This window comes from Staurois parvus, unplaced genomic scaffold, assembly GCF_062004578.1.
Source record: "Staurois parvus isolate SC_StPar_1 unplaced genomic scaffold, SC_StPar_1.0 ptg000017l, whole genome shotgun sequence".
NCBI lineage: Eukaryota > Metazoa > Chordata > Amphibia > Anura > Ranidae > Staurois > Staurois parvus.
In genome coordinates this window covers 211110-236757 of record NW_028317813.1, presented here as the reverse complement: position 1 = coordinate 236757, position 25648 = coordinate 211110, and the positions used below count along the sequence as shown (strand labels likewise).

The following is a 25648-nucleotide window of genomic DNA, read 5'->3' as shown; positions in this document are numbered from 1 at the left end:
GGTTTAATATCCCTTTAATATGTGCCTTTTATATCTGCTTGGAGTTTCGCTTTAATGGACTGCGGGAGGCAGGCTGGAACACATGACAAAGCAGCTGTCGGAAATGGGGAGCTAGATGGTATCATTGTCTTTTAGGAAGTCATTTTTCATATTTCTAGTATGATATAGCACCATATAAAGTTGGATATTATTTTTACTTCCATCAGAAGCAGAATCAGGAAAAGGAAACAGACATGAATACATTTTCTTTATTTAAAAGAAAATACCTAGGACAACACTAATGTTTTCCATGTAACATCCAGACCAAACAATTTTTCTTTCACACAACAGCATCCATGTCTTGTAAACAGATTTAAAAAAAAAAAGAAAAAAAGATAAATAATAAAACAGAGTCAACCAATGTGGTTCAGCTGATGTATATATAGAAAAGAAACAAGTCCCTCCTTGGAGCAGAACTTGAAGTGTTAATGCACCAAGGTTAAAATCATGAGCTTCCATCTTTTCTTCAAGGTAAACTCTGTAGGCACAAAATAATTAATGGGTTCTCAAGGTTTCCACCGATTCACAGCTGTGGCTTTCTCCATTATGACTGCTGACGTAAGGCAAGTGTCCAGACTCTTCTCATTCTCACATGCCCATCCTGATGCTCTGGATAATTTGAAAAATTGCTGAAACAAAAAGGATACATTCCAGTCAGCGTTCTCACAAGTCACCGAATTGCTCACCAGGCCAAATCCAAAAAGCATGTTCCCAAAATACAAAAAGCTAAGCAGCTTTAAATGTTTCTGATCTACTTGAGCTCCGGAGGATTTTTTCCCCCTCCATAACCAGGTCATTTTTGCTATTTAGCACTGCGCTACTATAACTGGTAATTGCACAGTCATGCAACACTGTACCCAAATTACATTTATATAATTTTTTTCACACAAATAGAGCTTTCTTTTGATGGTATTTGAGCATCACTAGATTTTTTATTTTTTGAAAAATATTTTGACTTTCTGCTATAAAACATTCAATAAAAATAAAAAAAAAAAATCTTTATAAATTTAGGCCAAAATGTATTCTGCTACATTTTTGGTAAAAAAAAAAAATCTCAATAAGTGTATATTGATTGGTTTACATGAAAGTTATAGCATCTACAAATTATGTTATATATACTGGAAAAAATTTTTTATACTAGTAATAACAGTGATCAGACACTTATAGTGGGACTGTGAATCTGACACTAATGCGTCCCGTACACACAATAAGAAGATCATCCAAAAAATTTTGCGGAACAACTGATCGAACTATTTTCTCTTCGTTGATTAGAAGATGTTTTAACCAATAAAGATATTGTGAACGAAAAAAATCAGGTTGAACAACAGTGAAAAATGTCCTTTTGCATACAAACGACCGATTTTCTATGCGGTGGTATGACGGTCGTACGAAAAAAATCTATCAAGGGCTATCACGCATGAGTGGAAACAGAAGATGACCCAGATGCTTATGTCCAAGGAATCTTCATAAACACGAAGGAAAAATCCAAATGTTAAAAGTAGATTGGCCTGATGAGATAATGAAACCAGAATTCTGCATATTATATTTTATGTATCACTATTTATTTATATAGGTAATGTAATAAACTATATTATACTCATTGCTGTTAATTGTCATGTATATCGCTCTTACTGGCCGGAAGGGCGTGGCTACAAGGTCACACACACACTGCATCACTTCCACTTGTACGGAAGACGTCAACACTACGTATTGCCTGACTAACGATTTTTTTAGATTGGTTAATGTGGGCCATGATTTTGACCAACGAACGAACGTCTCTCACTCGTAGGATGACCAATCTGTCGATTTTCTAACCAGTGTTCTGAAGTTACTAAGCAATGTGCCAGTTTTTACTCCCTGCTTAGCAGGGAGAAGAAAAAAAAGTGGCACATCGCTGCTGTCTGTAGAGAGCGCTGTTATTTACCAACACAGAGGACCTCTTCTGTCATTCAATCAGCCGATCATTTATGCATGGACCCGCTGATCATCTTGTGCAGCAGCAAATGGCAGCTCAAGTTTCCAGATGCAATCTCGGACCCGGAAGAAAGCTGCGATGTACTGTACAAGTACATTGGATATAAAATGTTGGGTTTCTGTGATGAAAAATGAGACAAAGATAAATCATTTCAGAAGTTTTTCCACCTTTAATGTGACCTATAAACTGTATGACTCAATTGAAAAACAAACTGAAATCTTTTAGGTGGGGGAAGTAAACATAAAAAACTAAAATAATGTGGCTGCATTAGTGTGCACACCCTGTTATAACTGGGGATGCAGCTGTGTTCAGAATTAAGAAATCACATTCAAAATCATGTTAAATAGGAGTCTATACACACCTGCCATCATTCAAAGTGCCTCTGATTAACCCCAAATAAAGTTCAGCTGTTCTAGTAGGTCTTTCCTGATATTTGCTTAGTCGCATCCTACATCAAAAGCCATGGTCCGCAGAGAGCTTCCAAAGCATCAGAGGGATCTCATTGTTAAAGGGTATTGGTCAGGAGAAGGGAGGCATTATATATACCATGTAACACAGTGAAGACAGTCATCATCAAGTGGAGAAAATATGGCATAACAGTGACATTACCAAGAACTGGACGTCCCTCCAAAATTGGTAAAAAGAAGAGAAAGAAAACTGGTCTGGGAGGCTGCCAAGAGGCCTACAGCAACACTAAAGGAGCTGCAGAAATATCTGGCAAGTACTGGCTATGTGGTACACGTGACAGCAATCTCCTGTATTCTTCATATGTCTGGGCTATGGGGAAGAGTGGCAAGACGGAAGCCTTTTCTTACAAAGAAAAACATCCAAGCCCGGCTAAATTTAGCAAAAACACATCGGAAGTCTCCCAAAAGCATGCGGGAAAATGTGTTATGGTCTGATGAAAGCAAGGTTGAACATTTTGTCCATAATTCCAAAAGATATGTTTGGCGCAAAAACAACACTGCACATCACCAAAAGAACACCATACCCACAGTGAAGCGTGGTGGCAGCATCATGCTTTGGGGCTGTTTTTCTTCAGCTGGAACTGGGGCCTTAGTCAAGGTAGAGGGAATTATGAACAGTTCCAAATACCAGTCAATATTGGCCAAAACCTTCAGGCTTCTGCTAGAAAGCTGAACATGAAGAGGAACTTCATCTTTCAGCATGACAACGACCCAAAGCATACATCCAAATCAACAAAGAATGGCCTCACCAGAAGAAGATGAAAGTTTTGGAATGGCCCATCCAGAGCCCAGACCTGAATCTGATCGAAAATCTGTGGGGTGATCTGAAGAGGGCTGTGCACAGGAGATGCCCTCGCAATCTGACAGATTCGAAACGTTCTGAAATGATTTATCTTTGTCTCATTATTTTACATCACAGAAACCATTTTAACAGGGGTGTGTAGACTTTTTATTCCCACTGTACATTACAGTGCCTGTACAAACTGACCTGCTGCAGTATGTGTACTGCGGCAGGTTGGTACGTGGGTATACACTGCAAATAAGGGCTCTTTGTGGTATGTTAAGCATCATTAAAGGGTGATCCCAATTCTACACCAAAAAATTAAAGATGAATCCCAGCTCCTGCTGCACTTATCTGCTGTGACAGGAATCATCTGCCAGTGGATCAATCCTTACACCTTTAAAAACTCCATCATACTCTGCACTCCGTTAGCTTCAGGGGAGATATTAGGGGTCTAAAAGACCCCTGCTGTCTCCATAAAGAGAACCTGTCACAATAAATATGTTATCACACACGGGGTTATTGGTCCCCTATGTGATAGCAATAAAGTTAAAGCAATATTTAACCCAAAATCAAAAATGTGACATATTGCAGATTATTAATCATTTGTAGTGGCCGCATTCATTTTCTTAGAACTAATCTTCACACCTAAAAAGGTTATTTTAACATTTGCAAAAAAAAAAGAAGAAAAAAAAAACAGTTCTGACAGCAAACAGGTTAAGGGCCGGTTCACACTATATAGAAAAACACAGTCCAGATGCGTTTCCGTATGTGCGTTTTTCACACATTCCAGGCATTTTTTGATGCATTCCAGTTCATTTTTTCCCCCTCACTTTTTCTTCAATTTAAATAGGGACATGTGCATTCCAGTGTGTTTTTCCATGTTCCAGCACAGTTCTGTGCAGAAAAAATTGCAGCCCATTTTACTTTTTTTTTTCTGCAAGCACTGATGTGAACTATGACATGGACGACCATATAACCTACTTTCTGTGCATTATGGATGGAGAAAAAAGCAACTGAAAGGCATGTAGTGTAAAAGCCCTAAGAGAAGCTGAATGGGCATTTTTTAAAGTAAATTTTAAGAGAGATGGCTAAATACACACATATGTGATCTTTTATATATGCAAAACAATTTGTCATTTCCATCATCCTGCATAGCCAGGTAAGTGACACATGGATTTCCTGGTTCAGCAGTTGTGTGTATCATCAGGCTGGTGGTGGAGAGGAACCAAGGAGCAGTGACTGAATCTCACTGTGTTATTTTAAAAAGGTGCAAAAATCGCCAGAGGTACACCAGTTTACATATATGTAGTCCAACTGTGTATTTAAAGGGCCTAAAATTTGAATTAAAAAGTGAAGGCTTTAAAACTTGAGGAGTAAAAACGAGGGAAATTTTAGATTCTGAGGCATATAACCAAAACAAGGGAAATTTTAGATTCAGAGGCAAAACGAGGGGAATTTAAAGTTCTGAGGCATATAAACAAAACAAGGGAAATTTCAAAATCTGAGGCAAAAACGAGGGAAATTTAAAGTTCTGAGGCATATAACCAAAACTAGGGAAATTTAAAGTTCTAAGGCAAAACAAGGGAAATGTAAAGTTCTGGTGCAAAACGAGGGAAATTTAAAGTTCTGAGGCAAAACAAGGGACATTTTAAATTCTGAGGCAAAACAAGGGAAATTTTAGATTCTGAGGCAAAACAATGGAAATTTTAAATTCTGAGGCAAAATGAGGGAAATTTTACATTTTGAGGCAAAACAATGGAATTTTAAAGTTCTGAGGCATATTACCAAAGCAAAGGAAATTTTAAATTCTATGCAGAACTGCACCTGATTTTGCACTCTCCAGCTTTGGTAAATAAACCCCTGTGTTTTTCCTTCTGTCGTTTTATTAGGGGCTTGTTTTTTTTTTTAAAGGGCGATGACAATGCACCCCACCCCCCCAGGATCTTTGATTTCCTCCATGTTGTCCAGGTAGATCTCAACCTCTGAAGGATTGCCTACCCCTGATGTATACCATAAAACATTCTAGCAGCAGGGTTGGAGGAAATGGCACTGAGCCTTAAAATGTACAATTGTGACAACTCTTCTGTTCTTCTGGCCTTCTCTGGACCAACGTGGACCTTTTCTGAAAGCACCAGAGGATAGGGTAAAGCAAAGTATCTGAGCAGTTTTTCTTCCACAGTCGGAGGAGCAGCCTGGTGAACTCATTATTTCCTATACATCAGTGAGAAAATGAAGGTGTTTTGGTGTGTGGGATTCAAATCAATGAAGTGGCCCACAATCCCATACTCAAGTACTATAGTGATTTCCACTGGCTTGATTCATTATGCACAAAAACACAAAGCAGCTTTGCTCCCGCAGAGGGGGTTATGCTTTGCTCCCGCAGAGGGGGTTATGAAATTGTATATCTGGGTGCAAAAAGAAAAAAACAATTCAGCACATCTGTGCAACACACAAATATTTTCCCTTGTTAGTCTATTCAAAAATGCTGCAAGTAAAAGATCATATAAAATATAAACATCTTTTAAAATATCTGGTCAGAAATCCAGTGAGCTTTTAACTTCCTATATTTAGCTGACAACACTGCCTCTGCTTCATTGAAATCCCAAGCAGCGTTGTCAACCAGTGAGGTGAGACAGTACTCCTTGGGATTTCAGTGTAGCATAGGCATTACAAGAAGTTAAGGCCTGAATTTCTGGCAGCATTAACAGGCATTCTTCTAACATTATTTACAGCATTTTAAAAGAAAAAAAAAGTCATGGGGGAAAATTTCATGTACTACAGAGATAAAGTGCATATTTTTGGTTTTCCCAGAAACACAATGTAAAGGGAAATCCTGTGTGCCCTGAACTCATTTTGGGTTATTTTAACATTGGGGAAGGGGGTGGGTACTTGCCCATGCAGGCAAAGTAAAGAGGTCACCTAACACCACTCCTCCCCAGAAGGCACATGCTCTTTCCTCATGCCTGTGCCATATTTGTCCACCTCCAAGCATGTCGTACCTCACACAGCACTATGGACTCCTTCCCTTTCCCCATTTGACAGTGTCAGGTATTTTACTGCTCTCCCAGCAGCAAACTAAAGTATAATGGGGGTTAGGAAATGCAAATAGAGAACAGCTGCTGTAAAACCCCCCCAAAAACCACCTTTTGACACAGTGTTTATAAACATTGTTCAGACACAGGACAGAGTGATACAAAGTGCTATTTTTGTATTTACTCTATTTCATTTATCTGCTGATCAAAGGGATGTGCTTTGATCTGCATGCTGCACACTGCTACAGCTGTGTAGTGTGACTTGGTTGCATATTCTATGGGCCAAAATCATGCTGGATTTGCACCAAAGTAGTACAGGAATGTTTTCCAAAATTGCGCCCTGCTGACTTGCATTGATGTGAACGGGCACCACCATTGTCATGCAATTCTGTGCTGTGTTTATTTCTAACAAATTAATATTTATTATTTGTTTTGTTAGTTACATTATTTAAAAAAAAAAAAAACTACAAAATTCAAAAAAGTCTTTATTTCATTACTAAAACAATTTGCAATACTTTGTACCAGAATCAGAATTTTAGTGTAATTTTGAACAGGACTAATTATAAAATAACATTTTACTATCACCCACAGTAGCTTTAATATTCTCTAACCCTGAACAAAGTAGGAAAAAGTACATTTTTTTTATTTTGATACATTTTCAGTCTACGGACTGAATAAAAAAGAAAATCACGTTTGCAAGACAATATCACTAAAGGAAAGCTTTATTAGTCCTAAAAAAAGATATACAGCAAGTATGACTTTTGTATCTCAAGTAATGACAACGTTCTTGCTGAATAAATAGGTGTATAACAGAAATGTAAAGTTTGCTCTGGTCTATAGGAGGTGTGTAGCTGTGGGGCTTGAAGTTGTTGAAAAAAGAAAATTAGTATTTTTTAATTAACTATATGGGCCCTGCATGGAGGAACACAGCGTCCATCTGTGCTTTTTCCACATCTCTTTTAAATCCAGGCTGGTATCAGCATAACACCATTTTTAGGCAAAAAAAAAAACAAAAAACTTTTCTTTGAAATTTTCTTCTGACCATACGATGGATGTATAAACTGATTTAAAAGGACAAGTTCACCTTTTGACCAAATATAATAAATGCACATTTTTTGCACGTAAAAGAATGTGTATTTATTATTTTTGGATGCAGGAGCATGTAAAGCATTGCACCATCGATCAAGAAATCACTGGTCCCATGCAGGTCTCCTGCAGACCTGTCAGTAGATCTGCTTACCTGTAGAGGCTTCGGCTACAGCATTGTGAACATTTTACATGTTCCACCCTAAAAATGGGTGGAACATGTTCCCAAAAGGTAAACTTGTTCTTTAGAAGGTTTCAGTTTTATTTTTTTAATCAGTTTTCGTGATGGATCTAAGCCAAGGTAAAACGGAAATACGTTTGTTTACATTCATCTGCCCATAAATATACATTATGGTTCAGTCTGGATCTGTTTGAAAAACTGACAAACTGATCCAGTCTGAACACTCATCTCTAAGGCCCCTTTCACATAAGCGGACCGTTTGTCCATTTTTCATCCATCCATTGACGGGGTGAAAAATGGACATCAATGCACCTCTATCAAAAAACAGATGATCACCCATTTACATCCACATCCATTAACATCTGCTTTTTGAAATGGATCAAAGCCCTATTTTTGTTCTGTTAAACAACAGAATGGATGGAAAACAGATGTAAAAAGGACAAACGATTCATTTTTGATTGGTAGTGGATGGTAAAAACAACTGATGTAAAAACTGATGAAAAATTGGGACATCATCTTTTGTTTTTTCAAAGAAAAAAATGGATGCAGTTTACATCAGTTTGCACACCCATCTTCATTTCAGTTTATATCATTCTACATCCGCTCTACTGGATCTCGACGTTGGCTGTTCGGTTTTAAAAAAAAAAAAAAAAGCATTCTTGAATGGACATGGATGTAGGTGGATGTAAGTTCTGTTATTAAACCTGCATTTAAAAAATGCATGACTCCTTTTACATCAGTTTAATACATAAGTCTTTGGTTCAGTTTATACCAGTATACATCCATTTTTTTAGTTGCTGAAGAAAAAAAAAAACCTCATAGCTGGAAAAAAAAAAAATATAAACAAAAAATATATTTCTTTCCTAAAAATGGCCGTAAAGGACACAAATCTTTTTTTTTTCTCCCGACAGACATCTGTTGTTTACATTTGTGTGAGCATAGACATACATTGTGGTTCAGTTTGGATCTGTCTGAAAAACTAATGGATGCAGACTGAACGCCCATGTGAAAGGGTCGTAACACTTAGCCCAGGGGGATCTGTGGGATGCGAGTTTTGGGAAAGGCTGCCTTCTTACTAAATGCAGTAGTTGCAAAGACATTTTTCTGGCAGTTACATGAAATAAACGACAGGCTGCATAGTTAAATATAAAGGCAATTTTTAATAACATTTTTTTTTCACAAAAATGGCTTGTAAAACAAGTACTGTATATTTACATGTTCAAGAAAACAGCAGCGCTCCTTTTAGGCAGAAGTATTCTGTTTGGGAGAAGTAAAGAAAGGGTTATGAATAACAAAGTCTGCACTAATTGCAGTTGCAGAAAGTTTCCAATTGCCCTGTGGCACAGCCATGTAGACTGTTACTGTGTCCTTACATAAGTGTACTATGAGGAGTATGAGAACAGCAGACTGGGAAGGTGCCAGGAAGGTCAGCTGCCTTAGACGTCTGGTAAAAAAAGCCCAAACTGGATATCCTGTTTGAAGACTGATATTCTCTTATGTCTATAATCACGCAATAAAATCTGACTGTTGTTCACTGGAAGACTATGGGGCAAAGGCAAACATTACAGTCTACATTTAAAAATGTACTCCAAGAAAGTGGCTAACAGAGTAGGTAAAAAAAAGGATAAATATTTTATCATTATGAAATATAATAATAATAGTTACATATTTATCTGCCAAGGGATTAGAAATGATGAGCAGTCAATTGTTTGGTCCATGTAGCCCTACCTGGAACCACAGCCAGATCCACAAATTTACCTGCAGCAGCAAAGATTGGTCAAGAACAGCCCAGCCTACTGATTGCATACTGAAGAAATAACAGAATACAGAGGAGGTTATCCCCCTCTTCACTTTGATTTCTCCTCCTCTCAGCATGCTCACTGTCAGTACATGTATACAAGAACCCAATTAGATTCTAATGCAGGCTTCCATTTTGCCAAGTGCCTTCTACCCTGGTTATGAGTACTGACCTGCCCCCCTCCCTTCCTGGCACAGCCAACCTGACAACAGCTTTGAAAGAGACAGTTGATTTAGCTCCCGGTCACATCAGATGCGATTTGCATGCCAGGTAACTTGCAAATTGAAGACCAAGTTGCACCTCATCGTCCGCTATTAAAGCGGTCATATCGGTGCGGTCGGAGTCGCACCGATTTCTAAAGTAGTGCATGCACTACTTTTTGTGCGATTTGCATAGATATTTGTGTCAGATTTCTTGCAAATTGCATGGAAATCGGCAAGTTACCCAATTTTGAAATCGTGCGATTTCACTGTAAGTCACACGATTTAAAAATCGGCTTTGATGTGACCGGGGGCTTACAGCTGCAGCTTGTCTTTGCTGCGAACACTTTTTAAAGACAAGGAACGGCCACAGGAATGCAGAGGAAGGGGTGACGTGTCAGCCCCTCTTTCTTTCTTGCCTTTGCTTGTATAGGGAAAGTGTTCAGTCAAGATAAAGTTGCATTTGTGAATCAACTGTCTTCTGTAAAACTGCTGTTGTCAGATCGGCCAAGGCAGCAGGATTGGGCTGGGGTAAGTCAGTGCTCATAAACAGGGTTAGACAGCACTTAGAAACATGGGGCAAAGTATTACATTTACCTGTCCCTTAGGGTACAGAACTGTAATATAAAAATTATAATGATAGAACCTCTTTGTGTTTAATAATTGTCCGGAATGAAACCTTATAAAAGAGTAAAACACTAGAGACCAATCCATGAAAGTCATCCCACACACTGTAATTTTAAGTCACGTTGATAGACTATAGAAGCCTTTCTCAACAAGGGTTCTGTGAAACCATAGGGTTCCTTTAAAGATTGCTAAGGGTTCCTTGAACAATAAACAGTGGTGGATAGATTTCTCATCTGACAGTGTCTGCATAGTTCCACAACTGATTCTTTTTACTGAACACAATGTAAAAGAGCATTCTTTCCCAATGACCACTAATGTACAAGGGCACTTCTCATACTGGTCCTCCAATGTAAAGGGAAACTTTTCTTCTCGGATCACTTTTCTTCAAAAGGAGCACTATTGTACCAAATTCCTTTGTAAGATGAACACTATTCCACTAATTACCAATGAAAAGAGAGGTTTTCCACTGACCACCAATATAAATGCCCACTACATTTTTTATCGTCTGCATTTTTCTGCCTAATATGTCATAGAATTATTACTGAAATAAGGTTTTAATTTTAAGTTAAAATATGATCCACTCTGAGTGTCAAATTCTTTCATTATTATGTTATTATCATCATATATACAACTAATAAAGCATAAACTGTACATATAATACATTTAGGTAGGTGTTCCCTGAGACCTGTAGAATATTTCACAGGTCCAACCATGGTAAAAAGATTTTGAAAAGCTAGACTATACTATAAACCAAAGCTCCACGGGTTCATCCATGGTAAAGATTTTGAAAAGCTAGACTATACTATAAACCAAAGCTCCACAGGTCCAACCATGGTAAAATGATTGTGAAATGCTAGACTATACTATAAACCAAAGCTCCACAGGTCCAACCATGGTAAAATGATTGTGAAATGCTAGACTATACTATAAACCAAAGCTCCACAGGTCCAACCATGGTAAAATGATTGTGAAATGCTAGACTATACTATAAACCAAAGCTCCACAGGTCCATCCATGGTAAAAAGATTGTGAAATGATAGACTATACTATAAACCAAAGTGCCACAGGTCCAACCATGGTAAAAAGATTGTGAAATGCTAGACTATACTATAAACCAAAGCTCCACAGGTCCAACCATGGTAAAAAGATTGTGAAATGATAGACTATACTATAAACCAAAGTGCCACAGGTCCATCCATGGTAAAAAGATTGTGAAATGCTAGACTATACTATAAACCAAAGCTCCACAGGTTCAACCATGGTAAAATGATTTTGAAAAGCTAGACTATACTATAAACCAAAGCTCCACAGGTTCAACCATGGTAAAATGATTTTGAAAAGCTAGACTATACTATAAACCAAAGCTCCACAGGTTCAACCACGGTAAAATGATTGTGAAATGCTAGACTATACTATAAACCAAATGCCACAGGTCCAACCATGGTAAAATGATGGTGAAATGATAGACTATACTATAAACCAAAGTGCCACAGGTCCAACCATGGTAAAAAGATTGTGAAATGCTAGACTATACTATAAACCAAAGCTCCACAGGTTCAACCATGGTAAAATGATTTTGAAAAGCTAGACTATACTATAAACCAAAGCTCCACGGGTTCATCCATGGTAAAGATTTTGAAAAGCTAGACTATACTATAAACCAAAGCTCCACAGGTCCAACCATGGTAAAATGATTGTGAAATGCTAGACTATACTATAAACCAAAGCTCCACAGGTCCAACCATGGTAAAATGATTGTGAAATGCTAGACTATACTATAAACCAAAGCTCCACAGGTCCAACCATGGTAAAAAGATTGTGAAATGCTAGACTATACTATAAACCAAAGCTCCACAGGTCCAACCATGGTAAAAAGATTGTGAAATGATAGACTATACTATAAACCAAAGTGCCACAGGTCCAACCATGGTAAAAAGATTGTGAAATGCTAGACTATACTATAAACCAAAGCTCCACAGGTTCAACCATGGTAAAATGATTTTGAAAAGCTAGACTATACTATAAACCAAAGCTCCACAGGTTCAACCATGGTAAAATGATTGTGAAATGCTAGACTATACTATAAACCAAAGCTCCACAGGTTCAACCATGGTAAAATGATTTTGAAAAGCTAGACTATACTATAAACCAAAGCTCCACAGGTTCAACCACGGTAAAATGATTGTGAAATGCTAGACTATACTATAAACCAAACGCCACAGGTCCAACCATGGTAAAATGATGGTGAAATGCTAGACTATACTATAAACCAAAGCTCCACAGGTCCATCCATGGTAAAAAGATTGTGAAATGATAGACTATACTATAAACCAAAGTGCCACAGGTCCAACCATGGTAAAAAGATTGTGAAATGCTAGACTATACTATAAACCAAAGCTCCACAGGTTCAACCATGGTAAAATGATTGTGAAATGCTAGACTATACTATAAACCAAAGCTCCACAGGTTCAACCATGGTAAAATGATTTTGAAAAGCTAGACTATACTATAAACCAAAGCTCCACAGGTTCAACCATGGTAAAATGATTGTGAAATGCTAGACTATACTATAAACCAAAGCTCCACAGGTTCAACCATGGTAAAATGATTTTGAAAAGCTAGACTATACTATAAACCAAAGCTCCACAGGTTCAACCACGGTAAAATGATTGTGAAATGCTAGACTATACTATAAACCAAACGCCACAGGTCCAACCATGGTAAAATGATGGTGAAATGCTAGACTATACTATAAACCAAAGTGCCACAGGTCCAACCATGGTAAAAAGATTGTGAAATGCTAGACTATACTATAAACCAAAGCTCCACAGGTTCAACCACGGTAAAATGATTGTGAAATGCTAGACTATACTATAAACCAAAGCTCCACAGGTTCAACCATGGTAAAATGATTTTGAAAAGCTAGACTATACTATAAACCAAAGCTCCACACACCAATTGCTGTGTATGGATATATTATTGCTTGCTATTGCTGTAGATCACCAGATCCGAACCATAGTGGAATTCCAACTTATTCCATGTTGTTTTTCAACAATGTAAATGTAGCAAAACTACCACAACATCATTATACATAACATATTTTTAAACTACATGAAATGCCAATGCTGCATTTGTTATGTTGTCTGCAGCCTTGGATTAGCAACCGTCTTTACCTTCACTCCCCACAGCAGGATTACAGATTCTAAACCCATATAATATATATTACATGCTTTGAGGGAGATCTCAGGTCTTACAAAAAATAATGGCAGAATGTCAGTTTCATCAATGCCATTCTGTGCAGAACCTACTAATCTATCAATACAGAAGAAATGTAAGCAAAAGGAGGTTGGTTGTCTCAGAACAAATAAAGTTGGTTATAGATTAGCAAATTCCATAAATTTGTCTGCATACATAGAGGGGTAGATGTCTCCCTGGATTGACAATTGGAAAATATTTGCAAGCAAAAAAGTCCTTCCATTGGTGTTCATTATGGTCTCTGATGGCAAGCCTAAATCACCCTAATCCTCAGCCAAACCTTGCATTAAGCCATTAAATAAAATGCAGACACAAAGAAAAATCATGAATATGTGACTAAAGGCACACTAATTAAATGCGTATTGAGTTTTTAGTGCATTTTCAATGTGTTACCAATGATTATAATGTAACGTGTGTTTCCCAAATACTAAACAAAAGGCGCAGCAAGCTGGATTTTTAAAAAATGGGGGGGGGGGGGAGCGTTTTCCCTGCAGTATTGGGGTGCCTTGAACACTTGTGTTTTAGCAAAGTTACAACATGATGATGTAACTGAGCCCTTTTACTTTGCAAGCAATAGGCTCCTTTTCACATTTACCAGCTAACCTTTGCCAGTTTTGCGTTTTGTGCACACGTTTAATAATTTTAGGTCTGTAGAATGCACAAACCTCCCAAACATCATATATTTTCTTATAAAAAAAAATAGATAGAAATTGGAACTACCACTACTTTGTTTTCTATCACATATTACTGTGGTTTCGGAAACTCAAAATTTCAGTAAAAAATGCACTGAAGTTAATTTTGGGGAACACAAAACGCAATAAATTATCCATTTTGTGATAAAATATAAAAGATGAGGTTGCACCAAGTAAATAGATACCCAACATGTCAAACCCTGAATTTGCGTGTGCCCCTGAAAATAGTGACAAACGTCAGTACCCTATATCTATAAAAAAAAACCTGTAAGTCATCAGTTTAGCGTTACGGAGGGGTCTGGTGCTAGAAATATTACTTTCACTCTGGAGTGTGCGGCAATATGTAACATGTGTATCATTTGCATATGTAGACGCACCCGACACATGTGTTTCCATTAAGTGTGGGGGTGGGCCTCAATTTTTTTGGGAGGGGATTTTATGTGCTTGGGTGTAACTTTAATTATTTACAATTTTAAAAAAATGCTTTTTTACTTAACTTTTGTTTCCCCCATCACAGTCTCCTATGTGATGATTTTTTGGTGACAGGTTTTCTTTAATGAGACATTTGGGGTGTAAAAGACAAGAGGCGAGGTGCAAGTAATCTAGCGCCTACTGAGGTGCCAGACTGCTTGCTTCTGACAGCCAGAGGTTGGCTGAGTGTGTGTAGACCCCTTGCTGTCAGGTCCATACAACATACGGACCTGGCAATGATAGGGTTAAAGCAGACCTTCCCCCTTTCGAAAAAAAAAAAAAAAATCACATCAGCATACAACTCTGTACTGTTGTGAAACCATCTTCAACTCATTGATCATTTTTTGCTTTTACTTACAATGACTGTTTTTCCACTTCCTGGCTAAGTGAGGCACTGGTGATATAACTAGGGCCTCACTGAAGCATTCTGGGAAGTTCTTGTGACATGATCCAAGTGGAAGACCCAGATTTCTAGGCAGAGATCCAGGAAGTAAAAGGGAGATGGATTCATCTAACCCTTAATAAAAATGGCCATCATGAGAAGAATGAAGGCATGCAAAGAATAAAGAAGCCTGCAATTATCTGTAAGCATTTCTTAGTAGATTGCCATTACTAAACATTTCTAAAAGTGCCTTTGTTGTAATTATTAGGATTAAGGTGAAGTTCCTCTTTAAGAGGTTAATACCTGCAGATTAGCAGTTAAATAAATGAAGACTTCATCTGTAATATGTACATGAGATTCATTCTCTGTCTCCCCTTCCCTCAGAACCTACTATAATATGCATTCATTAATTCTTAGTAAGCTAAGCATTCAATTTCCACTGACAGCTATTGATGGTATGGCAATATTCCTTGCTTTGTATTCATACCTGATCCACAAACAACAAACACAAACAGTGCCAGAAGCCAAGGTCCTACAGGGTATTTTTCTTCTTGCGGCCTCTAAAATGCAGAAAAAAACAGTTTAGGTAGTACCCCTTTGATGTTTGCTTTGTGTGTTAAAAGTACATAAATACGAATATGTTTATATGTCTAGAATGCCGAGAACATCAAACACGTGTCAGTTCTAAACAAAAAGAGACAGTACAAAGATTACAAGATAAATGCACGAGCCCGTGTTTCCACCGCATGAGTTGTCGTGTATTTGTCTGCACATTCGGTACAGGAAAATGGCTTGGACAGGAGAAAAAATATTGTTTTTAGTCTACCCAACCCGCTGGAAAAAAAAATGCAGCATTTTTGTTAATCTGACCTGTATTTTGCCAAATGAATAAGTCTTTCAAAATCAGAATGGAACACGTCTGAAAAGGCATGTCAACATATTGTACATTAACATCTTCTATATTAGTGGTCTCCAAACTGAGGGCCAAATGTGGCCCTTTGCTTGCACTTAGGAGCACTATTCCATCAAAGGACATCAATGATGGGGCACTCCTACTCTCACTGATATCAGCAATGGGGCACTCTTCCTCTCACTGATATCAGCAATGGGGCACTCTTCCTCTCACTGATATCAGCAATGGGGCACTCTTCCTCTCACTGATATCAGCAATGGGGCACTCTTCCTCTCACTGATATCAGCAATGGGGCACTCTTCCTCTCACTGATATCAGCAATGGGGCACTCTTCCTCTCACTGATATCAGCAATGGGGCACTCTTCCTCTCACTGATATCAGCAATGGGGCACTCTTCCTCTCACTGATATCAGCAATGGGGCACTCTTCCTCTCACTGATATCAGCAATGGGACACTATTCCTCTCACTGATATCAGCAATGGGGCACTCTTCCTCTCACTGATATCAGCAATGGGGCACTCTTCCTCTCACTGATATCAGCAATGGGGCACTCTTCCTCTCACTGATATCAGCAATGGGGCACTCTTCCTCTCACTGATATCAGCAATGGGGCACTATTCCTCTCACTGATATCAGCAATGGGGCACTATTCCTCTCACTGATATCAGCAATGGGACACTATTCCTCTCACTGATATCAGCAATGGGGCACTATTCCTCTCACTGATATCAGCAATGGGACACTATTCCTCTCACTGATATCAGCAATGGGGCACTATTCCTCTCATTGATTTCAGCAATGGGGCACTCTTCCTCCCATTAAAACCAATGATGGGACACTGATCGGGGCATTTTCTACTCTCCCCAGCCACAGCCCAGCCCCCCTAAAGCCTAAAGAACACTAAACTGGCCCTTTTCTTTGAAAGTTTGGAGCCCCCTGTTCTATATGAACAAACTCTGCCAAAAAGCAGTCAAAGCCTTTCTAGTTAGATGAATTCTTCTTTTACATAGCACACTGTTAAATCTTTTAAAGGATAATGCTGCCCAAAGTAGAGAAGGGTCAAAACACGGTCAGGCTTTCGCTGCTGTCTCTCACCCCATAGTGAGATTTACCTTTACTTTTTGTCCAAAGCTGGCTACTATAAGGACCTTCCAGGTCCACCTGTCCATTATTTCTGGTGGCCCCAACTGGACCATCCATTGCTCTCTATGGAGCGGTGGATGTAAACAGCATGTGTCTGTTTACACCCGCCTGCATCCGATTCAATCCGCTAAAAACAGACAGATGGGGGATCTACTCCCCATCCTTCTAGCAGATCAGATCAGATGACAGTCAGAAGTAAAATGCGTTTCCATCTGACCACCCATAGAGGACAGCGGGCTGTGTCTGTGTCCACTGTACATATGAGGAACGGACGTGCACCTGTCATCCACCTGCTTAGTGGGGATCCCCCTTTGAAACATGTCAGCTGAACTTTGAGAGTCTCCCCTCTTGATGTGACTCGCACTGGTCTTGCACTTCTATGTTCCTTTGAGGATCTTATACGCTTGTTTTACTGCTTTGTTTGTGAGTATATATCTAATTTTAATAAAATCACAGTTTACGGAGGAAATGCCCAATTTGGCGCACTTTTTGTTCTACTTTGCAGCACTGGTTATTATTATTATACGGGATTTATATAGTGCCAACAGTTTCCGCAGCACTTTACAAAATATCACAAATAGGAGGACAAATTAAGTATTGTTCTTCTAAGTAATAATCATTTCAGTAATCTTCCATGACAGCCTCAGTATTGCAAGGTTGTCCCTGCCTACCTATTGGGGGGAAAGTTCAAAGGGCTCTTCTCTACCACACCTACTTAGTATTTCTAGGTGTAGAAACAACAAATATCTTACAATTATTAAAAGGTACTGAATGACCTTGGTGCTGTTGTGGGGGATTACCGGATCAACAGTAGGCATTAAAGGTAATTCCTCATTAAACCTCCATTATAGCTAGTCAGCCAAGAGAATTCTTACAAAATAACCAGAGTGCAACATAGTGTATTTATGAAAGGGAGCCAATTAGACAAGAAAACAGGTGATAGAAATAAAGTGGGGGCTCCTAGAGGCAGCCATCTTCAGTGCCCAGCACTGCCATATGTCAAACCGCTCTGATGGGTCCTACTAATGGTGGAGCGGCTGGTCCTGCACCTTCCTCCAGAAGGTCAACCAGGCTGATGTTCTTCAGTCATAGCATACAACCTAACAGAGCCAACATCCTAGGGGTATCATAGTGAGCTTATGGGGTCTCAGCTAGCAATTAAATACATCAAATTCTAGTGGAAAATAACCGTAGTACGATGCTGATGAAAGCTGGAGTGACTTAAGAGTCGGAGTAAGTGAAGAGTTAATGTTTGTATTTTAGTCAGCATTTATTCCAGAAAATGTATTCAGATGTGGGATTACACCCACCTATACTAAGTAGAAAACATCTGAAATGTACATTATGAATTATTGTGGGAAAATACAGTGGATGACTGAGTTTGGTAATTTGATAGGAAAGCTAAAAATACATAAAGAGCTGCTTATTATTGCCTATTCAAGGCACATCTTATAACTACCCAGGTGTAGACACCAAATAATGTGCGAAGTTAATAAGTACCTTCCATTCTGATCCCACTGGAGGAGTTACTGATTGCTTGTGCGTCATGTATTCCAGCTAACACACAGAATTGTTCTAAACATACGAGACATCAATGTGCAGTCAGTAGTGATGGATTTCAAAGCTGGATCTCCTCATATTTAGAAGGATCTACATGACTAAACTATGTATCTACAGCAACGTCGTAAAAATTAATGTTTTACATACAAATTGGGTATGGTTTGAGTAGATTTCAAATTGGTGGAAAACTGGACAAATTCCATGGAATGTTTTGTAGGGAAACTTTGTTTTAGCGGAGCCATCTCAATAAAATGTAGGCCTTAAATACAATTATTCTTACATATTGAAATCCAGTATTAAAAAATGTAAACCTAACATTTCATATTCCTGATATGTGCCTGCTGTACCATGTACTTGTATGAAAAAGTTCTCTTTGTACTGTTTCCATTGTTTGAAATCCCTGGTGTTCCTGTCAGTCCCTCTGCTTTCCCATTAAAAACTGACCACACTAGGCATGAAAGCAAAACCTGGTCAGTTCTCTAGCTGTGCTGGGAAGCCTGTTCTCCTTCCTTGATCAGACTTGTCCTGACACCCCCCCTGCACAGCCATTCATGGGAAAGATCAGTGTGATGCTGTTTCTCCTTCTCTAACTCTTATACAGCTGAGAACACAGGGAGTGTGATCACTTATAAAGCAGAGAAAAGTGCATATATTGTTTTATAGCTATACACAAATGATTTGCCTTTTATTTCTATTTTAACCCCTTGGCGCCAGTGCCTCCCAGCACTTTAAGGGCTTTGTGAGGCTGGGAGGTGTGGCAGGGTTTAGGGTTATGTGACCGCCGTCAATGGCTGTCACAGCGGTCACATGATAAGAAAGCTTTTCCGTGAGGCACCAGTAAATGTGCTGGGAGTGCGCTCGCTCTTGGCAGATATTTGTTTGCACTGGGTACGCAAATCTGGACTCTCGGCGTCAAGGCCCAGCTGCTGAGAGGCCACATGTTTGGGTACCATCGGCATCAAGGAGTTAAACTAAATGGGTAGTTTAACAAGGTGAGGGTTTACAATCACTTTAATGGTGGAAAATGTAGTGCCAGTCTTTGGGATCTGCAAATATTTACTACCTTGCCCTGATCCATAGCTTAGAAGCATAGCTTATGCCCTTTGATGCTTGAGTACGCAGTACCAGTCTTGAGACACATGCTTCTCAAGATGGCTACTAATACAGTCTGTATCACAGGTAATCTACAGCCTCTAATAACCAGAACAGATTCCTCTGTGGTTAAGTTCATATTGCAGTTACTGACATCTTACTGACACATAGGGACAGATTAACTAAAACTGGAGCACTCAGAATCTGGTGCAACTGTGCATGGTAGCCAATCAGCTTCTAACTTCAGCTTGTTCAATTAAAGCGGAGTTCCATCCAAAAGTGGAAGCTTCGCTTTTCTGCCTCCTCCCCCCTTCCGATGCCACCTTTAGCATCCTTTTTTGGGGGGGTACCTGGTTTTGACAGGTACCCTCTCCCACTTCCGACTCAGTTTTCCGTGGCAAATTGAGACAGAAGTCGGCCCCCATCACAGTCCTTTGGGACACTTCCAAGGTCCCAGAGGACTGCGGCCCATTCACAAAGTGCAGCACGCTTTGCGCATGCACAGTAGGCAGGCGGTGGTGCCGGTTTCCCTTAGACAAGATGATGTCGCCAGCACCCAACGGCCAATTGAAGAACACCACTGGTTTTCGGGGGGGGGGGGGGGCTTTGATAATAAAGTCTGGAAGCTGATTGGTGTATGCAGAGCTGCACCTGATTTTGCACTCTCCTGGGGGTTTATGGCTAAAGTCCCTTTTGTTCCTATAGCTACTATGATTTGTGCTTGGATGATGCCCTCAGGACGCCATGGGGGAGATTTACTAAAACTGGAGCACGCAGAATCTGGTGCAGCTCTGCATAGTAGCCAATCAGCTTTTAACTTCAGCTTGTTCAATTAAGCTTTGGAAATACAACCTGGAAGCTGATTGGTTTCTATGCAGAGCTGCACCAGATTTTGCACCATGCAGTTTTAGTAAATAAAAAAAAACCATAATGTAAACAGAGGTTATATGATAAGTCAGATGCACTCATTGGCCGCTGTAGCTTGGATCATAAGGAAAGGAACATGTTTCCAATGCTGCCCATACATGGGTTGACCAATCAACAAGGGCAACAGAACACTGCAATTACCCCCCCTCTAAAGCTGCCCATACATTATGTAATTTTCTGATTCGATTTCCTTTAGGATTTACCTTAGAGACTGTAGGTTCTGCTTAACAAAGCAGTATTACTTTAGGAGAAGCTGCTCATGCCAAAAAGCCACTGGGTGACAGCTCAGGTGGGATACATTGGGTATGGAAAGAAGAGGCAGCACAGTGGCTAAATGGTTAGCAGTTCCGCCTGGCAGTACTAGGGTTGTTGGTTCAAATCCCAACCACAGCATCACCTGCCTGGAGTTTGCATGTTCTCCCTGTGCCTGCATGGGTTTCCTCCAGGTACTCTGGTTTCATCCCACACTCCAAAGATAAGCTGGTAGGTTCATTGGTTCCTGTCTAAATCGGCCCTATTATGTATGAATGTGGCGAGTTAGGGACCATAGATTGTATACTCCTTGAGGGTTAGGGACTGATGTGAAAGTACTATATATATATATATATATATATACAGTTTCAAGAAAAAGTATGTGAACCCCTTGGGATTACGTGGAGTTGTGCATGAATTGGGCATAAAATGTGCTCTGAACGTCATCTAAGTCACAACAATAGAAGAACACAGTCTGCTGAACATAATACTACACAAACATAAGATGTTGCCATGGTTTAATTGCACATAACATGTAAACATTCACAGTGCAGGGAGGAAAAAGTATGTGAAGCCCTAGCTTAATGACTTCTCCCAGAGCTAATTGGAGCCAGGAGTGAGCCAACCTTGACTCCAATCAGTGTGATGATATTGGATGTGTTGCTGACAGCTGTCCTGCCCTTAAAAAACACACACCTGTTTTGGGTTTATTGGTTTCAAGAAGCACTGTCTGATGTGAACCATGCCTCGCAGAAAAGAGCTCTCAGAAGACCTACGATCAAGAATAGTTGACTTGCATGAAGCTGGAAAGGGTTACAAAAGTATCTCCAAAAGCCTTGATGTTCATGTGTCCACGGTAAGACAGACTGTCTACAAATGGAGAAAGTTTAGCACTGTTGCTACTCTCCCTAGGCGTGGTTGTCCTGTAAAAATGACTGCAAGAGCACAGCGCAGAATGCTGCATGAGGTAAAGAAGAATCCCAGAGTGTCAGCTAAAGACCTACAGAAATCTCTGGCACATGCTAACATTTTTGTTGACACATCTACAATAAGGAAAACATTAAACAAGAATGGAGTACATGAGAGGACACCACGGAGGAAGCCATTGCTGTCCAAAAAGAATATTGCAGCATGTTTGAAGTTTGCAAAAGAGCACCTGGATGTTCCACAGCACTACTGGCAAAATATACTGTGGACAGATGAAACGAAGATTGAGTTGTTTGAGAAGAACACACAACACTATGTGTGGAGAAAAAAAGGCACAGCACACCAACATCAAAACCTCATCCCCACTGTAAAACATGGCGGAGGGAGCATCATGGTTTGGGGCTGCTTTGCTGCCTCATGGCCTGGACGGATTGTTGTCATTGAGGGAAAATGAATTCCAGAGTTTAGCAAGACATTCTGCAGGAAAACGTACGACCATCTGTCCGCCAACTGAAGCTCCGCAGAGGATGGGTGATGCAACAGGACAATGACCCAAAGCATACAAGTCATTCAACAAAACAATGGCTGCAACAGCACAGAATACGCCTTCTGGATTGGCCCAGTCAGAGTCCTGACCTCAACCCGATTGAAATGCTGTGGCATGACCTTAAGAGAGCGATTCACACCAGACATCCCAAGAATATTGCTACACTGAAACAGTTTTGTGAAAAAGAGTGGTCCAAAATTACTCCAGATCGTTGTGCAGGTCTGATCTGCAACTACAGGAAACGTTTGGTTGAGGTTATTGCTGCCAAAGGAGGGTCAACCAGTTATTAAGTCCAAAGGTTCACATACTTTTTCCTCCCTGCACTGTGAATGTTTACATGTTATGTGCAGTTAAACCATGGCAACATCTAATGTTTGTGTAGTATTATGTTCAGCAGACTGTGTTCTTCTATTGTTGTGACTTAGATGACGTTCAGAGCACATTTTATGCCCAATTCATGCAAAACTCCACGTAATCCCAAGGGGTTCACATACTTTTTCTTGCAACTGTACACACATACACACACACATATACACATAGCGCTGCGTAAATTGATGGAGCTACATAAGTACCTGAAATAAATAAGAGTGCCAGAACTATAGTAAATTTTCAGCTTCTAAAATCCTTTAAGCTGGCCATACATTATACAATTTTCTCATTCAATTTCCTTTAGATTCACCTTCAACTATGTAGTACAAGGGCCTGCCTAATTGCATATAAATTGAAAGTGTTTAGGTTTGACCTCATATTATATGGTTTTGGTAAATCTAAAAGAGAATTGTATAATGTATGGCCAGCCTAAGTGATTACTGACAACTTGTAGCCTCTGCAATCTCTCTGGTTTTGAGTCACTCTACCTGTGAAAGTGTTGTATGATAAGGATAGTAGAGTTGTTCCATGTTCAGCCTGAGATTGATCAGGACAGTTTTCCACTTAAACAGATTCTTTATAACTCGCGCTCCATTTTTTTTTCTTGCTTAAAAATGCACAGGATCTGCCATAATATTCACCGGTGTAACCCTAGGCTCACACCTAAGCATTTTCCACAGCGTTTTGCAGAAACGCATTACAGTCCATATAACACAGGGGTCCTCAAACTTCTTAAACATGGGGCCAAATCATGGACCTTCACACTGTTGGGGGGTCAGACTATAGTTTGAAAAAAAAATATGAATTCCTATGCACACCGCACATATCGTATTTTATAGTGCAAAAAAATAGGAAAAAACAATACAGTATTTAAAATACACTGTATACTAACGCACTGGACACCCCAATACACTGTAACACACTGGACACCCCAATGTACTGTACACCGTAACACACTGGAAACCCAAATGCACTGTACACTAACGCACTGGACACCCCAATGCACTGTACACCAAAATGCACTGTACACTAACGCACTGGACACTGTAACACACTGGACACCCCAATGCACTGGACACTAACGCACTGGACACCCCAATGCACTGGACACCCCAATGCACTGGACACCAAAATGCACTGTACACTAACGCACTGGACACTGTAACACACTGGACACCCCAATGCACTGGACACTAACGCACTGGACACCCCAATGCACTGGACACTGTAACACACTGGACACCCCAATGCACTGGACACTGTAACACACTGGACACCCCAATGCACTGTACACTGTAACGCACTGGACACCCCAATGCACTGTACACTGTAACGCACTGGACACCCCAATGCACTGTACACTGTAACGCACTGGACACCGCAATGCACTGTACTCTGCAACGCACTGGACACCGCAATGTACTGTACTCCGCAACGCACTTGATACCAAAATGCACTGTACTGTATAACGGACTGGACACCAAAATGCACTGTACACCAATGCAATGGACACCGCAATGCGCTGAACTCTCTAATACACTGAACACCAAATGCACTGTACCTGGTGCACTCTCCTCCTCTCCTGTTGCTCCTCTGGCTGCAGCAGGTGAAATCAGGGACTTCCAGGCTGCTGTTCGCTGGGTCCTTGCAGCCGAGGACCCAGTGAGAGGCCTAGCTATTTGCCGGTCCACTTTTGTTTCCTTTTTTTTTTTTTCTTTTTCTGGCTGGCCCGATGGGCCAGATAAATGGCTTTGGCAGGCCGTACCCGTAGTTTGAAGACCCCTGATTTAACATTATTTCCTATGAGACACGTTCACATCTCAGCATTTTCACCCGGAGCATTTTTTAGAAAGAGCCAGGGAATTTTTTTTATGCAAAAAGTTGTGTTTTTGGTTCTACAGACTTCAATGGAAACACTGCAGAAAAGTATGTAGTGTGCTTTTGCTGCGTTTTTGCCACATTTTTTGATGCGTTTGGAATCTGCCTAGCAACAAGAAAAAAAAAAAAAAACCATATAGAATGCATAAAGAACGTAGGTGCAAAAATGCAAAAAACGCAATGCAGAAACAGGTCAAACGCAAACTGCATAGGTGTGAACCTAGCCTAAAGCAGCACTTGAATCTGCTCTTTGGGAGCAGGTTAAACCATTAAGGTATTCACATGTCTCATTGCATCACATGTTCCAAACTTCAAGGATTAATTCTCAGTGTAAGACAGTGGCAAAGCAAACCATTCCTTTACGACCCATTGACCAGAACCACTGGTATAATGCAAATAAAATGTAATATTAGTCATATAGCACGAATGTCGGCAATTTATTCCAAACTGCATACAGCTGTTTCAGGCTTTTTGGCCTTCATAAGTGCAGTGTGTGAAAACTACGGCTTGTTCAAAAGTAGGGCTTGGGACCTAACTAGCAATAGGCACTAAAGGAAAAAAGCACGACAACCAAATCAATAGTAGTATGGTAGATCATTCTTAGAAGAGAATGTATTTACATTCCTCACTCCATCGCATAACCCAAAAATAAAAAGATTGTTTCTCATTTTCAGACAGTGGGCCCAGCCATGGAAATCCTACCTATACACCCCAAGGGCCAAATGCATGACCAAAACCTTAATGGTTATGACTTACCAACCTTCTATGATCCCCCTTAAGCTGGATATACACACTTCAATTTTCAGGCAATCTCCACTTTCAACTGGCTTTGGATTGAGAAACTACCAAATCAACCTCCTCCCAATAGTCTTCATCAACATCGTGCCAAAGTAAGAATCAAAGAATGGCTCTACTGCTTTAGGTGTTTTTGCCATCAAAAGCCTGAAAACTGCCATGTAAGTGGCCAGTATTAGGCTGCATTCACAGCTAAGCGTTTTGTATATTGCGCAGAATCGCCGCCATTCTGCCCACGTTTTCAAAATGCTCTA

At 39.9% G+C, this 25648-nt stretch overlaps 1 protein-coding gene across 1 annotated transcript in view; it reads right to left on the bottom strand.

The window, feature by feature from the left end:
- Positions 1 to 234: 234 nt before the first annotated feature.
- Positions 235 to 25648, bottom strand: part of SERP2 (stress associated endoplasmic reticulum protein family member 2) — a 32681-nt gene continuing 7267 nt past the window's right edge. Inside the window, exons 2-3 of the mRNA XM_089678672.1 lie at positions 15477 to 15549; positions 235 to 668 (exon numbers count right to left, since the gene is read on the bottom strand). Of these exons, the coding sequence (XP_089534798.1) occupies positions 628 to 668; positions 15477 to 15549 (114 nt within the window). The 3' untranslated portion in view covers positions 235 to 627. The remainder of the gene's footprint in view (positions 669 to 15476; positions 15550 to 25648) is intronic.